The sequence below is a fragment of the Orycteropus afer genome, unplaced genomic scaffold, assembly GCF_000298275.1.
Source record: "Orycteropus afer afer isolate SDZICR_OR568_19922 unplaced genomic scaffold, OryAfe1.0 scaffold00071, whole genome shotgun sequence".
Taxonomy (NCBI): domain Eukaryota; kingdom Metazoa; phylum Chordata; class Mammalia; order Tubulidentata; family Orycteropodidae; genus Orycteropus; species Orycteropus afer.
Genome location: NW_006921658.1, coordinates 11,048,780 through 11,065,364, shown reverse-complemented (window position 1 = coordinate 11,065,364; position 16,585 = coordinate 11,048,780). Strand labels below are relative to the sequence as shown.

Genomic DNA, 16,585 nt, shown 5'->3' with positions numbered 1-16,585 from the left:
CCAACAACAGAGCCCTCCTTACTAGTTCCTTTACCTCTTTCTCCAGTGGCCCTCTTGGGGCTTGTGAACCAGAGCATCTGCTAGGGAAGGGGCAGGGTTGAGTGCTGCTTTTTAGCCATCCACAGTAAGGTCGCGACTTCTTAGGTTGTGCCTCAGGCTTCGTACCAGGTCCTTCTGCCACCTTGCTGCTGCTCCCCCTTTCAGCCAGCGTGGTGTTGCGTGGCGTGCCTGCCGTCCAGTCTCCATGTACCTGCCGCTCACCTGCTCTAAACATCAGTGCACTTTGAAACCTGAATTTATCTTGGGTTCTCCCTCTTGTTTGCCCTATCTGTCCACTGGTCATTTTTGACTGATCCTTGTGCCCGTTCCATCATTTCATCCATCTTTCCCTGTGCCAGTCTGGCTGCATAGCCTTTCAGGCAGCAGAGGAACTCACTAATATGTCTTTCCAAACTGATCCCCTCTGCCATGCTTGCAGAAAAAGTGTCAAGCTGTTACAGAAACATAGAACACAGTGTACTTCCCCCATCCACAGCTGAGGGTGACTCAGGACCCAGTGGTATGTTAACAAACCTCTCCAGTATAGGCACTTTCTGGTTGGTATTCAGTTAGCCCAGCCTTTGCCAAACTCATTTTAGGACTACTTTCTGTACAGTGTTATTGATGTTCTAGAGTTGAAGTGTTACATCCACCATATTGTTAAATGCTGATTTGTGTGATAGAGGCTTGTCATAAGGATGTGTGGCATTGTAGAGTGAGAGGATCATTTCGGCCATGGGACCAGCTAGATCTTCTGGACGCTCTCTTACCAGTGCTTCTCACCAACTTCTCGTGGTACCTAGTGGTAGCTCATTGGCTGTCCCTTACCACTGCCCCCTACCTGCTCCATACCTCATGGCTTCTGCTGTGTTATGCCTTCTTTCTCAGTATCCTTCAGCTTCTGTCCTTACTCTTACCATTCGGCACAGTTTGCTACAATCGAGGGCCGGATTGGTTCAGTTAGTCACTTTTGTTCCTGTGCATCAGAGTTCTTTCTCCCAACCTTTGAGTAGGTTGGTGCCCAACAGTGGACTTCCACCCCTGTCAGATACCCACTGTAGTTGGTTGGGTCTGGCAGGTTAGGGGGCCACATGGTTAGTGCTTCTCAGGAGGCCTGTGCTGGTGGTAGGTCCTGGTAATGTAATGAACCCATCTCCCAGTCACTGTGACATCCTTCTCACTGCCATTCTCTGCTCAAGATGTTTTCAATGGCTCTTTAGTGACCTAACAAATATGACAACCTTGCCAGAGAGCCATCTTTCTCCTCACCCTCTGCCCCTGCTGCCATCAACACATGCCTTAGTTTCACTTTCTCACAGGACCCCACCTGCATTTCCTCACTGCTCCAAGCTGGATGTAGTCTTGACATCCTAACTCTCTTTATGCTTTCAATTCCCATTGGGGCACTTGCCACTCTTCCCTGGGGCATGTGTCTGTTTTCTCCTCTTATACTGTTTCTGGGGCAGTGTCCGGATCCTACTCATCTTTGTAGTCTAAAGTGTTTGTCTCTGACAGGCATTTTATGTAACTATTGCTGTACACTGTTTGATACCTATTGGTATGAGCCCAATTTGTTGTTATTGCCAGGAATGGTTGGTAGGTGGCGCTGATGAGCCACTGAGAAAAAGATGCTAGGGCAGGGCCTTCCTCTGGTCCACAGCTTAGACTTGAAAGTTCACTGATGAAGCTTTTCTTTGTTGTCTTGTCCAAAGTTAGAGGTCCTTAAACTCGAGGAGAGAGAATTCCATGAACCTCTTAAGGGGAGTGTAGAATTATGTGTACATGTGTACTTAAGGAGAGAATGTCAGATTCTCAGAAAAGTACTTAACTCTAAAAAAGCTTAGGAATTATTCATGTAAAACATGACGCAGCATTTAACCCATACTTGGCACACCAATCTGCACGTGTGCATTTTATTTGTCTTGAGTTTTCTTTTGTTGTTTTTGCAAGTATTTTATTCTCTACAACTCAGAACTGAATTTTACATGTACACTGACTGTAAAACTCTTTAGATCTCTTACATGATATGCTGTATCTTGTTATTTTTTTGGAATAAAATAGTCCTCCAGTGTGTCTCTGAACTTGGAATTATTGCCTTGCTTCTAGCTCTAGGGTTCATTGTCCTCTTCTTGAATATAGATTAGTTGAAATAACTTTAGTTAAATTGGAACCATTATGCAATCAGATTTCTGTCTGCAAGGAGCTTACATTCTAATGAGGGGAGACAGACCATAATAAATGAACCAACAGATAATATGTTAGGTTGTGGTTAGTGATTGTTGTTGTTGTTGTTAGGTGCCATTGAGTCGGCTCAGACTTATAGCAACCCTATGTACAATGGAATAAAACACTGCTTGGTCCGGCACCATCCTCACGATCCTTGTTATGCTAGAGCCCATCATTGAAGCCACTGTATCAATTCATCTGGTTGAGGGTCTTCCCCTATGTTTGCTGACCTTCACTTTACCAAGCATAATCTCTTTCTCCAGGGGACTGGTCCCTTCTGACAACATGACCAAAGTAGGTGAGAGGAGGTCTGGCCATTCTCACTCCTAAGGAGCATTCTGGCTACAGTTCTTCCAGGACAGATTTGTTCATTCTTCTGTCACTCCATGTTATTTTTAGTATTCTTCACCAGAACCACAATTCAAGACATCATTTCTTTGGTCTTCCTTATTCATTGTCCAGCTTCCACGTGCATGTTGTTGTTGTTATGTGCCGTCGAGTCGGACCCGACTCATAGCGACACCTCCTTGGGTTTCCGAGGCAGTATCACTACTGAAGTAGATTGCCCAACCTTCCTTCTGAAGAGTGGCTGGTGGGAGGAGGTAACTATGGGGAGGAAGTGGGAGGGGAGCTGCTGCATTGTAAATTTTGCTCAATGACATGAGACAAAGTATATGTGAACTGCTGTATGAAAAGTGAATTTACTCTGTAAATCTTCACCCAAATCCTAATTAAAAAAAAAAAAAAAGAGTGGCTGGTGGGTTTGAACTGCCAGCCTTCTGAAAATGCCATGGCTTGGGTCAGGCACACCAAGTCACATCTTTACTCCTTAATGGTTTAAAGAGGTCTTTTGCAGCAGATTTTCCCAGTGCAATATGACATCTGATTTCTTGACTGTTGCTTGCATCAGTGTTTATCCCAGTAAAATGAAATCCCTGACAACTTCAATCTTTTCTCCATTTTTCATGATGTTGCTTTCTGGTCTAATTGTGAGGATTTTTGTTTCTTTATGTTGATGTGTAATCCATACTGAAGACTGTGTTGTTGTTGTTGTTGTTATGTACCATCAAGTCGGACCCAACTGAAGACTGTAGTCTTACTAATCTTCATTGATAAGTACTTCAGGTCATCTTCACTTTCAGCAAGCAAGTTGCTGTCATCTGCAGGTCGTTAATAAGTCTTCCTCCGATCCTGATTTTTTGTTCTTCATATAGTCATATAGTCCAGTTTCTTGGATTATTTCCTCAGCATACAGATTGATAAATATGGTGAAAGGATATAACATGACACACACCCTTCTTGATTTTAAACCATGCAATATCCCTTTGTTCTGTTTTAAAAACTGCCTGTTGGTCTATGTACAGGTTCCTCATGAAGTCAGTTAAGTGTTATGGAATTCCCATTCTTCACAGTGTTATCCATAATTTGTCATGATCCACATGGTTGAATGCCTTAGCATAGTTAATAAAATACAGATAAACATCTTTCTGGTTGGTATTCTTTCAGCTAAGATCCATCTTCCATGGGCAATGATATCCCCTATTCCATGTCCTCTTATGAATCCAGCTTGAATTTCTGGAAGTTCCCTGCCAGTGTGCTGCTGCAACCATTTTTGAATTATCTTCAGCAAAATTTTACTTGCATGTGATATTTATGATATTGTTCAATAATTTCCACACTATGTTGGGTCACCTTTTTTTTGGAATGGGCACAAATACAGATCTTTTCCAATCAGTTGGCCAGGCAGCTGTCTTCTAAATTTCTTGGCATAGACAAGTAAGCGGCTCAAGTGCTGCATCCATTTGTTGAAATGTCTCAGTGGGAATTCCATCAATCCCTGGAGCCTTGTTTTTCACCAGTTCCTTCAATGCAGCTTCAACTTCTTCCTTGCATTCCACCAGTTCTTGATCAGATGCTATCTCCTGAAATTGTTGAACCATTTCTTTTTGGTACGGTGACTCTGTATTCTTTCCATCTTCTTTTGATGCTTTCTGTATCGTTCAATATTTTGCCCATAAAATCCTTAAGTATTGCAATTTGAGGCTTGAATTTTTTCTTCAGTTCTTTCAGGTTGAGAAATGCCAGGTATGTTCTTCCTTTTTGGGAAGGTTTTCTGATTCCAGGTCTTTGCATTTCAGTATAATACTTTGTCTTCTCCAGCCACCTTTGAAATCTTCTGTTCACCTCTTTTATTTCGTCAAATCAGATGATATATTGCACTGGGAAAATCTGCTGCGAAAGACTTCTTTAAAGTACTGAAGAGCAAATATGTCTCTTTGAAGACTAAGGTGTACCTAATCCAAGCCATGGTAATTTTAATCGCCTCATATTCATGTGAAAGGTGGACAGTGAATAAGGAAGACTGAAGAAGAATTGATGCTTTTGAGTTGTGTTGGCAAAGAATACTGGAAGTACCATGGACTGCTAGAAGAACAAATCTGTCCTGGAAGAAGTACAGCCAGAATGCTCCTTGGTAGTGAACATGGCCAGACTTCATCTCACCTACTTTGGTCATGTTGTCAGAAGGGATCATTCCCTGGACAAGGATATTATGCTTCGTAAAGTGGAGGGTCATCAAAAAGGAGAAAGCCCTCAATGAGGTGGATTGGCACAGTGGCTGCAACAATGGGCTCAGGTATAGCAAGAGTTGTAAGGCTGGTACAAGACTGGGCAGTGTTTCATTCAGAGCCAACTCTACAGCCCTGATAACAACAGCAACACTGTCCATTCAAGAGCAAGTTTCAGAGTCTCTTTTGATATCCAATTTGGTCTTTTCTTCCTTTCCTGTCTTTTTAATGACCTTTTGCTTTGTTCATGTATGATATATGTTGATGTTATACCACAACTCATCTGGTCTTTGGTCATTGGTGTTCAATGTATCAAATCTATTCTAAAGATGGTCTCTAAATTCAGGGGGGATATTACCAAGGTCGTATTTTGGCTCTTGTGGACTTGTTTTAATTTTCTTCAGGTTCAACTGGAACTTGCATATGAGTAATTGATGGTCTGTTGGACAGTCAGCTCCTAGGCTTGTTTTGACTGATAATTATGTGTCTCCATCACTTCTTTCCACAGATGAATTCAATTTGATTCCTGTGTATTCCATCTAGTGAGGTCTACGTATGGTCACTATTTATTTTGTTGAAAAAAGGTTTTTTTAGTGATTGGTCTTTGGTCATTGGTCTTAAAAATTCTACCATGCATTGTCTGGCGTCATTGCTATCCCCAAGGCCATATTTTCCAACTACTGATGATTCTTCTTTGTTTCCAACTTTTGCATTCCAATTACCCGTAATTATTAAGACATCTTGATTGCTTATTTGGTCGATTTTAGACCACAGAAGTTAGTTAAAATCTTCAGTTACTTCACTTTTGGCTTTAGTGGTTGGTGCATAAAGTTGAATTAGTATTATCAACTGGTCTTCTTGTAGGCTTATGGATATTACTCCATCACTGACAGCATTATGCTTCAGGATAGATCTCGGGGTGTTCTGTTTGCTGATGTATGTAATACCATTCATTCCTTTTCTATTTGTCATTCCCAGCATGGTAGACCATATGATTGTCTGATTCAGAATGGCTGATACCAGGCATTTCAGCTCACTGATGCCTAGGATATCAATCTTTGTGTATTCAATTTCATTTTTTAACAACTTCCAGTTTTCCTAGATTCATACTCTGTACATTCCACATTCCAATTATTAATGAATGTGTGTAGCATTTCTTCCCATTTAAGTTGTGCCCCATCAGCAAATGAAGTTCCTGAAAGCTTTACTCCATCCACGTCATTAAGGTCGACTCTGCTCAGAGGAAGTGTCTGTTCTCCAGTTGTGTTTTTAGTGCCTTTCTACCTGAGAGGCTTTTCTTACAGCACTATAAGTAATGTTTCACTGCTATTCATAAAGTTTTCTGGTAATAAATTAGACAGTGTTTCACTGCTATTCATAAGGTTTTCAGTAGAGAGTTTTTTCAAAAGTAGACAGCTCCATCTTTTCTTCCCAGTCTGTTTTAGTCTGGAAGCTCCACTGAATCCTGTCTACCATGGATGAACCTGCTAGCATATGAAATACTGTCAGCATAGCTTCCAGCCTCACAGCAACATGCAAGCCACCACAGTATGACAAACTGACAGACAAGTGGTAGACGATCAGTGATAGTTGAGAAAAATAAATCAGTGGGACTGCTAACCTGGAGTTCCACCAATTACTGGTTTATATGTTTTATATATAGAGAAGTGTCACCTCTCTGATTAGGCAGCACTTGAGCAGAAAACTGAGGGAAAGCAGAGTTTGGACCATGCAGATATCTGAAGGCCAAGTCTTCTAAGCACAGGGACCAGCAGGTGCTAAGCCATGAGAAAGGAATGTTTTTGGCTGTAACTCCAGTGTTCCAGCTATAACACCATAGATGCCTCAAGGTCTAATGAAGCCCAACTTTCCTTCCGAGGAGATGCTGGTGGGTTTGAACCGCCAGCCTTCTGGTTAGCAGTCTAATGCCTTAGGCACTACGCCACCAGAGCTCCTGGGTACTTGAATAGAAGGGAGCAATTGCTCCCAGCTCTTCGTGGGCTCTTCTGGCCGCTCTTATGAACTGGAAAATCTCCACCAATTAGAAAGTAATGTTTCCAGGCCACTGTGGCCTTCTCACTAGATGAACAAGGTGGCAATGCTCTAGAATTCACCTCACACAGAAGAATAGCTTTGAGAATTTTGTGACTTACTTGATTTATACTTCTGAGAGAAAATACTACCCAAGCCAGTAATCCTGACTCTTATGAGGTGGGTTGTTTTTTTTTTGTTGTTGTTTTGTTTTTTGAGTTTGATGTCCCCCAATACTATGGTCCTTAGTCAGTAGATCCATTGGATCTCTCTCCCACAGTGTCTGGCTGGCTGTGAGGGGTCGCCCTATGTCTGTTTTCTATTGTTTCTGTAAGGACTGCAGGTATTTTGTATCACTGGTATCTGTGCAAGATTAGCCTCAGCTGAATCTATCCTTGGTGTAGAGTATAATCTTGTTCACTAACCCCTATCTGATTTTCTCAGATGTTTATGTGTTTATCTGTAGCCTGGTGTTTGGTGTTAATGGTAATGCTGTATTGTGGATATACTAGTATTAGCCTGTTGTCTATATCTATCTTATGTGCACAATTCAGTGTCTTCCCTTTCCCCAGTGTTATCACGGTGGTCACAGACTCTTTCCATACTGTCCCTCCCCTTACTCACCTCAGCATGTGGCTCCCAACTAGCCCGAAATTATTTTTTGAATGTGCAGACCTATGGAACTCCAGTAATTCTGGGATGAACCCTGTGATGGGGAGAACTGTGGGAACGACGGTGGTGACTCACTGCTGCCCTTCTCTCCCAGGTGATGCATCCAAGGAAGACATTGACACAGCTATGAAGTTGGGAGCTGGGTACCCCATGGGCCCATTTGAGCTTCTTGACTATGTTGGGCTGGATACTACGAAGTTCATCATGGATGGTAGGAATTGGAATTCTCTATTTTCTGTCTTTTATTGAGGTGAAGTATAGTATCTGTGAGCTATGGACTATACCAAAAAAAAAAGAAGAAGCAACCAAACTCACTGCAGTTGAGTCAGATCTGACTCATAGCAACCCCTCCTTGGGTTTCCAAGGTGGTGTCACTACAGAAGTGGATTGCCCAACCTTCCTTCCGAGGAGCGGCTGGTGGGTTTGAACTCCCAGCCTTCTGGTTAGCAGTCAAGTGCCTTAGGCACTACACCACCAGAGCTATGGACTATACTGCCTATTTAAAACAGATCATAATGAGTCTAAGCAGACTTCTAAAGTCTACCTCCCTGTCTTACCAGCTTAAATTTCAAGGTAATAGATGCAAGGAGAAGGTAATATGTGATTGTGTTGTGCCTTTTAACAGAGTAACCTTTTTAGTATTTCTTATTTTTACATAGATTTTCATGGGAAGATGCAGACATTGTATAGACAGGTCCTGGGTACCCTTCACCCAGTTTCTCCCAGAGTTACAGCTTATACAACTATAGCATAATAGCAAAACCAGGAAATTGACATTGGTACGGTGTGTCGTTTATTATATATATTGATTGGTGTAACTTCCATTGCAATCAAGTACACAACTGTTTTTTAAAATGAACCCATTTAAAGTAGTGACTATAAAGACAGGGTAAAAGTAATTATTAAAACTGGGGTGAAGGCAAGTGTAGCTCATTATTTAAAACTACTGACGTCAAATGTAGCTCATTACTGCTAAGTTTCACAGAGAAGGCTTGCATATTTGAGAGGACTGAGAAGCATGATGTTTTTAATTTTATGAGGATACAAAATACCAATAGCAGCAAATACAGATTTTAAATAATGGATTCTGAAAGTTGTCACAGAGGTGGCAAACCAAGAGATTAATGGGTTCTGCTTATATTCTTGGACATTTTGCAAACTGAACTCTGATGTTAGTGATTTCCAGGAAGGGCCTGGATAAGCAGGAGGCCCCATATCTAGAGCCAGGCCTTGAGCCATCACATCACATGGCAGCACCCACTCTCGGGCTGATGTGGCTGGGCCATCTTGAGCCTTCCTTGTGCCTGTGCTGTGCTGGCCTGACTGGGCACATCCAAATAGGAGCCATTTCTCCAAGCCCTATCATACTTGCCCTGGGAATGCTTAGGCATAAAAGTAAACACAGGATTTCATCTTAAATCTTTTCTTTCCTCTAATAGGATGGCATGAGATGGATGCACAGAACCCCTTGTTTCAGCCCAGTCCCATCTTGACTAAACTGGTAGCAGAGAAGAAGTGGGGCAAGAAGACCGGAGAAGGATTTTACAAACACAAATGATGCGCAGGTCCTCTGGCTCCAGGAAGAACCCCTATAAGCCTGTACCAGCCAGCTCCCCAAGTGCCCACGGGAACGTGCGTTGGTCAGACATTCCCTCACACCGCACAGTCTCTTCAGTATGCATTTTGATTATAATCTATCTGAAGTAATTATTTACACTAATTACAGTAATAACAGATTCTTTCATTGAGAACTAATTCCTTTTTTTAGTCAGTTCATTTTTGGGTATTTCCTAAAAAGCTTTATACTCTTGGTGCCTTGGAGCAAACATTTCTTTTGAATCTTTTTATTTTTGTAAAGAATTGCCTGAATGCATTCACTTGTAAAGGGAAAGGCCTTCCTTCGAGAGCACAGTGTTTTCATCATTGCCTCACAGGAGAGTGTGAGCCATTGAGATGTGGTATGTCTGTGAAGTGTGTGTGAGAACATCTGCCTGCAGCTCACCGTGCATTCTGGGCAAGGCATAAGATGCTATGTCTTTATTCAGCTCATCATCAGGAAGCTGCTGCTGGATTGGTGGGAATATCTCTGTGTGCTGGGTTTGCAGGAAGAGGTTTGTTTTTCTGGTCATTCATATCTGCACTCTTATTAATGAATACTATCTCTTGTAGGGTTTCTTTCTCTTTTTTTTTTTTTTTAAGAAATCAGTGTGTTACAAACTGTCTATAAATCAACTTTAATAAAATGTTATCTTTTAATCTGTAAAAATTTGAATTGAAAATAAAAATATGTGTAATTTTAAATCATAATAAGCTTAAGTGATTACAAAAGTAAAGGTTGGTGATCTAAGCCAAAGCCATGCCCCTTCTTCTTTGGCCTGTTGTTCTTTTTTTAGAGTGTCAGTAGTGGGGAAGGAATGGCAAGGAAAGACATTCATGTGTAAACCTGCCTGCAACTGTCAAGTCTGGATTTCTTACCAATAAAGCAATAATGGGGCACAGAGAAAGTTTTTTAAGGAACATCTGTTTTTTCTTTGGCGGCAAAGTCAAATAGTGTAACCCAAGCTTCTTTTAATCATTAGCCTGTGAAGGAATCTTCCAAGATTGAATTTTGAATTTGGAACCATGTCAGAAACTCTGAAGTCCAGCGGCCTCACTTAACTTACAGAGACCTTAAGTGAAGTGCCCAAGGTCACCAGGTATTTTGTAGCAGAGCTAGGATTAGAACTAGGTTGTTGTGGTAAAATTGATTACAAAATAGCAAATTTTTAAAAATCTCAATCCAGAGTTGCAGACAGGATGGTCACCGACATGGACATCACAGTTCCAATGACCGAGATTTTTTTTTCTTCATTTTGTGATTGATGAAAGGGAGCTAATAAATATAGTTTGTTAATTTGAATCTAATTATAGCATAGTGTGAAAATAACCATGCTCTTAACATTTCTACCACACAGAGAATCTGGTTTAGGAAACTTTTGGGTTATTCTTTTAAAACGTTTCGTAACGAAAAAAGGAAGCACCTGTGAAACCACTACCATTTCCATTAAGAAAGGTTACCCTTGTGGTCTGACAGCGCCCCACTTACTCCCAGGCTTATTCTTGACCTTTGACATGAGCCTCGAGCTTAAGAAGAGAGGGGGCTTCACTTGTCACTCTCCGAACAGAGTGGCCCCCCCATAGGATGTGGCCCCTTGTTCTGGAAATGGCAAGGCTCTTTCTTGTCCACGGAATTTCAGGAAAGAGATAGAACTCAGCAGTGTGCCTGGCAGCCCTGAGAACCACGCCTGCCAGGATATGAGGGTAGGGGCACAGCAGCCTTTTTCTGGCTGAGGGTTTTAAAGGTACTTATAGCCTACCCAAGGTCAAAAAGCCTGGCCTCTGAGCATCATTTTATCTTTTTCAAAATATCTTTCCACATATCCTGTTTGGGCCCTGGGAGACATTTGAAACATCCTTATCTATTTATACAAGGGACACAAGAGTGGCTTTCTTTATGTCTTTGTTGTCAGGTGAGTAGGGCTGCTTCCCACAGGGCCCTCCACAGACTGAAGGAAAGTCTCAGGTCCTCGGCTTCCAAGTACAGACCAATTGCACATGGAGCTGCTGTTTGCTTCAGTCTGTGGTTGAAAACCAAACCTTAATAAGAACCCCACTAGGCCCTATGTTCCCTGTACTGTGTTTTGGCCACACTTGTTTAGGAAGGAGGTGAGACCAGGCAGTGCTGCTGGGCCTCTGCCTCGCTGCTTGCTGCCCAGGCTTACCTGCAGACAGAAACCATGAATCTTTTATTAAAAGTCTTAAAGTACCAGGTGTTAGTCAAGAGGATCCTTTCTTCCCTCTACTCCTTCTTCTTAGTGTTTTATTCCTACAATAGAAATGAAAATTTAAGATTAAAACCATACAATTTATGAAATGTCTTGTTGAAAAAGAATACGCAAGCTGCTGAGCATAGCTATCACCTAGACTTCAATTACATTTTGTAAATGGAGTTCTTTGAAGAACAGTTTTAATACTAAGATGTCTTTGTGAAATAAAAGTTGCAGCCCTTTAATATCTTTACGATTCACTGTTAATAACAGTTTCTCAGGGGACAGTAATTGGCTAACTTCTTTTGACATCAACGCTAAGATGTATTTGCAGTTTAGGAACTGCTAAATTGCATAGCAAAGGGGTAAGATGGAGCCAGTCTTGGAACAGAATCTGTGGTATGAAAATCTGGTGTTACAAAATGATTTCCTACTGGATTCTGTTAAATAGTAAATTTCTGACTCTTTAACAGGTCAGCTTTTAGAAGTTCGTTTTTGACTGAACCACTCATAGTTGATAGGGTGAGATCAGTATTAGTCATGGCTTATACGACAACATACAGTAATTAAGTTGCCTCTCTTTGTTGGGAGTTATACACATTTGAAAGAAGCGTTTGTCTCATTCCACCTTGATTTTAATCCATTTAGTATTTTAACCTAAATAACCGATTCATTTTACCAAAAATATACGGTGTGGCTATTTCATAGGATTTTCTTTATTTATAAATAAGTATTGATAGTGCATCAGTGTTGTTGTTGTTTTTGTTGTTAGGTGCTGTCCAGTCCTCTCTGACTCATAGCAACCCTATGCATAGCAGAACGAAACACTACCTTGTACCTGCCTCACGGTCCTTGCTATACCTGAGCCCATCATTGCAGCCACTGTGTAATCCATCTCATTAAGGGCCTTCCCCTTCTTTGCTGACCCTCCACTTTACCAAGCATGATCTCCTTCTCCACGGAATGGTTCCCTCTGACAACTTGACCAAAGTAGGTGAGACAAAGTCTGGCCATTCTTGCTTCCAAGGGGCATGCTGGCTATACTTCATCCAGGACAGATTGGTTAGTCCTTTTAGCAGACCATGGTACTCTTAGTATTCTCCAGCACCACAACTCAAAAGCATCAACTCTTCTTTGGTCTTCCTTATTCATTGTCCAGCTCTCACATGCATAAGAAGTGATTGGAAATACCATGGCTTGGGTTAGGCACACCTTAGTCTTCAAGGAGACATCTTTGCTCTTTACCACTTGAAAGAGGTCTTTTGCAGCAGATTTGCCAATGCAATGTCATCTGATGTCTTGACTGCTGCTTCCATTGGTGTTGACTGTAGATCCAAGTAGTATGAAGTCCTTGGACAACTTCAGTCTTTCCTCCATTTATCATGAAGCTGTTTATTAGACTAGTTGTTAGGATTTGTTTTGTTTATCTTGAGGTGTAATCCATACTGCAGACTGTTGTCTTTAATCTTCATTAGTAAGTGCTTCAAGTCATCCTCACTTTCAGCAAGCAAAGTTGTGTCATCTGCATATCACAAGTTGTTAATGAGTCTTCCTCCAATCCTGATGCCACGTTCTTCATATAATCTCATTTCTCAGATTCATTTGCTCAGCATATAAATTGAATAAGTATGGTGAAAGAACACAACCTTGATGCACTCCTTTCTTGATTTTGAACCATGTAGTATCCCCTTGTTCTGTTCAAACGACAGCCTCCTGATCTATGTACAGGTATTACGCCAACAGTAATCTTAAAAATGCTTTGAGCAATGGGAGGGATCATTGCTGTATTTTTCAAGACTGCTTTGGAGGCAAAACCCATTTGTAGAAATTATTTTTAAAATCAGTCTCAGTGTTTCCTATTCACAATTTTTGTCTTTATTTTAGTAATTTTTCTTAACAGCTACCATTTTTAAATGGCAGAACAAAATTTAACACAAAAACCATGTCACTGATACTAATTTTATTCAAGTTTTAATTTGAAATCACTTAATGTAGCTGCTATAGTATTAATCTATGTTGTTATTGTTGTTATGTGCCATCGAGTTGGACCCGATTCATAGCGACCCCTCCTTGGGTTGCCGAGGTGGTGTCACTATGGAAGTAGATTGCCCAGCCTTCCTTCCAAGGAGTGGCTGGTGGGTTTGAACCACCAGCCTTCTGGTTAGCAGTCAAGTGCCTTAGGCACTATGCTACCAGAGCTCCCAGTATTAATCTATATAAATGATTAATACCATGGACTTTGGAATTAAAACAGACTTGAGTTCTAGTTCTCAGCTCACCACTCTCTATCCATGTGCCATTGGGATTATTTCTGTGTTCTGGATACATCTGCTAAAATGGGCAAATGAGGGAACCTCTCCCATGGGGTTGTTGAGAACCACATGAGATGGTGGCTTTCAAGTGTTGAGTCCACTGCCTAGCATAGACAGGCCAGTTGTGGCCAAGCTCCCTCCTCCATGCCCAGCTTGGAAGGGGGCCACAGTTCTTGTAAGCCTAATGGGTTATAGTCAGCCCTGAACCTTTCACACCTGGGGGTAGCAGATTGAAGATTGGGAATAGGCCCAAGTATCTTGTAAAAGAATATCTTAGAAGTTAAGCTGTTCAACCACGTGGGTGAAAGATTAGAGCTGGAGTCCAAACTTCACCACACAGCGGCTCCAGAAGGTCTAAGTCTTCACAGTGGTTTGAAGGCTGATCAGCAGGGATTAAAGGGCAGGGAAAGGTCCAGGGGATTGGAATTAGCAGCTGTCAATCCTGAAAATTACATTCTATGTATGGGCAGTGGACGGATGGTTTAAGACTCCAGAAAAAAAGCAAGCACATAGAAGAGAATTTCCCCCAAGATTCTTGTAACACACATGGGAATTAGGAAAGTGGTGGTGTGTAAACAGGTGAAAAATTTAACTTCAATCTGTCGTGTAGTTTCCAAATGACTCTAGGTGAGCTTCTAAAGATTCACTCTTTGGGATGAAGTGGGAGTGAGTCCCAACTAAGTCTATTAATTAGTAACTTCAGACAAGGGAACAATTGCAGGGATCCCCTTAGGGCTGAAACTAATTCAAGCAGCTTTTGAATCTGTATCAAGGAAGGAGGAGTTACCATAACTGACTTAAGCCTTAGTTTATTAAGGTAGAGCCTCTCCCGCATGGCAAAGAGTTCCTGATACCGAGAAGCTGTGATGCCAGAATATGGGTCTCCAAGCCACATTCCCTTAGGTGCACTTACTGGCATAGTCCACCAGAAAAATGTAGCATTCTCAAGGCATTATAAAAGAAAAACGGGAATGAGAACTCTGCTTCCTGCTATCTCAAACAGCCACTAGACTCGAATACCAGATTTGAAGATAGGAAACTGATGAGATCCCCAAACCAGTGCAGGGGAAGGAAGGCATTTTGAGACTAAGTTTTCTACTTTGGGCAGTTTGAATGGCCGATCGCTACATGTTTCATGCCAGAGCCATGTGGAAGTCTTGGCATGTGCTTCTGGGAAGGTGGTAGATAGCTCTTACATTGCAGTGCCTAAGGCATTTGACTGCAGACCAGAAGGTTGACAGTTCAAACCCATTAGCCACTCTGCAGAAGGAAGACGGGGCAATCTACTTGCATAAAGATTTACCGCCTCAGAAACCCAGTGGGGGTCACTATGAGTCTGAATCGACAACGCAATGGCAGTGAGTTTTTTTTTATTTTATTTTATTTTTTTAATATCCTCAATGTTAAAGTCTTGGTAAGGGCAAGGGTGCAGAGAATCTTTCCCTCCACCACCCTGATTTGTATTAAACCAGGCAGGCAGAATGGAAAAGCTCTCGTCTAGTCCTGCTCTAGTGCCCTTGATTTGAGTCCTAGAGAAGAGTCTGTCTGGTACAAATGTGCTCTGGATTTTAGGTGAAGCACCTCCTGCTTAACGGGTGAAAACGTGCTGCAGGAGGGGGGGAAATAGAAACTTAGTGTACCCACACATCCTGGTCTGAGAACAAGCAGCTCTCAGCGATGTTAAAGAGAATTAGCCACTCTGTCAGCACTTGGTCTCAGGTGGATTTTTGCCAGAGCTAGCACGGTGTTCTTTCAAATCGTAGGCCTAAGGTAAGGTTATTAATACTGTGCTTTTCTCTGTTGTCCTTAGGTTCTTGTTAAGTCTTGTGTGCATGTGTACTGGGGGGAAGGAAGGTTGTGCTTTGCTAGGAGAATTAGTTTATAGCATCCTTTTATTAAAATGACAGATAATCCCAAATACCGGAAGGTTGGTGAGAGGACAGCACATGTTATTCAGGTGATCTGATTTGCAAACACACTCCCTCACCCCTCCATGAACCCCTGCCTCCTTGAGATTGCATCCAGGGTCCTTTAGCAACACTTGAAATTCCCCACTGGTACTGGCTGAAGAAGGAACCCTGGTGGCATGAGGGGGCTCAGCTGCAAACCGAAAGGTCGGGGTTTGAATGAGAGCGTTGCACCAGTTCATTCCAGTTCCACCCCAGATGCCCTGATTGGAGTCCACATTTTAACAAGACCCCCAGGTGACTTACATGTATACATAAGAACCACCTGGGGGTCTTGTTAAAATGTAGATTCTGATCTGGGGTGGAACTGGAATGAACTGGTGCAAAGCCCTGGTTTGAACCCATCAGCTGTTCCAAGGGAGAAAAGACCTAGTGATCTACTCCGTAAAGATCACAACTGTAGGAAATGCTGTGTGGGAGTTTGGCCCTGTCACATGGCGTCATGACTTAGAATCGACAATACGAAAACTGGCTGAAGATCTTGTCATCCAGTCTGAGAAACCCTATTAGAGAAAAGGCTGAAGTGGGGAGTAGAGACCGTCATTCCAAACAAGTTGCAGTTCGCCACAACGTTGAGTGTCTCATTCTCGTTGAAAGCTCCTAAAAACAGGATGGTTTTTGCCAGCACTGCCTGAATAAGTTTTGCGTTTTCTAGGACCAGACATGAGAGAAGGACAGACTCACTTAATTGGAACCTTAGAACTGGAGCAGGCATAGCTTATGCCAGATGCCCCCACGTGCAAGACAGATTTTTCACAAGGCACCTCTGGGCTTTCGTAAGCACCCCCACGAGCACCACACACGCCTTCCTTTGTGAGACACTCGGACGCTCATCGGTGCTGAAGGGTGTCTGGACCTGCGTATGGAGGGCAAGCTAGACTGTAAAACTTACCTTTCTCCATTTGTGCAGTGGTTATCTGAACTAACTTTGAAAAGGTCTGTAATAAATGTGCCAGTTTGTGGGG

At 42.1% G+C, this 16,585-nt stretch overlaps 1 protein-coding gene across 1 annotated transcript in view; it reads left to right on the top strand.

Moving 5' to 3' along the window:
- Nucleotides 1-9,093, top strand: part of HADH (hydroxyacyl-CoA dehydrogenase) — an 84,024-nt gene extending 74,931 nt beyond the window's left edge. The window contains exons 7-8 of the mRNA XM_007940768.2: nucleotides 7,630-7,746; nucleotides 8,975-9,093. Of these exons, the coding sequence (XP_007938959.1) occupies nucleotides 7,630-7,746; nucleotides 8,975-9,093 (236 nt within the window). The remainder of the gene's footprint in view (nucleotides 1-7,629; nucleotides 7,747-8,974) is intronic.
- Nucleotides 9,094-16,585: the final 7,492 nt, after the last annotated feature.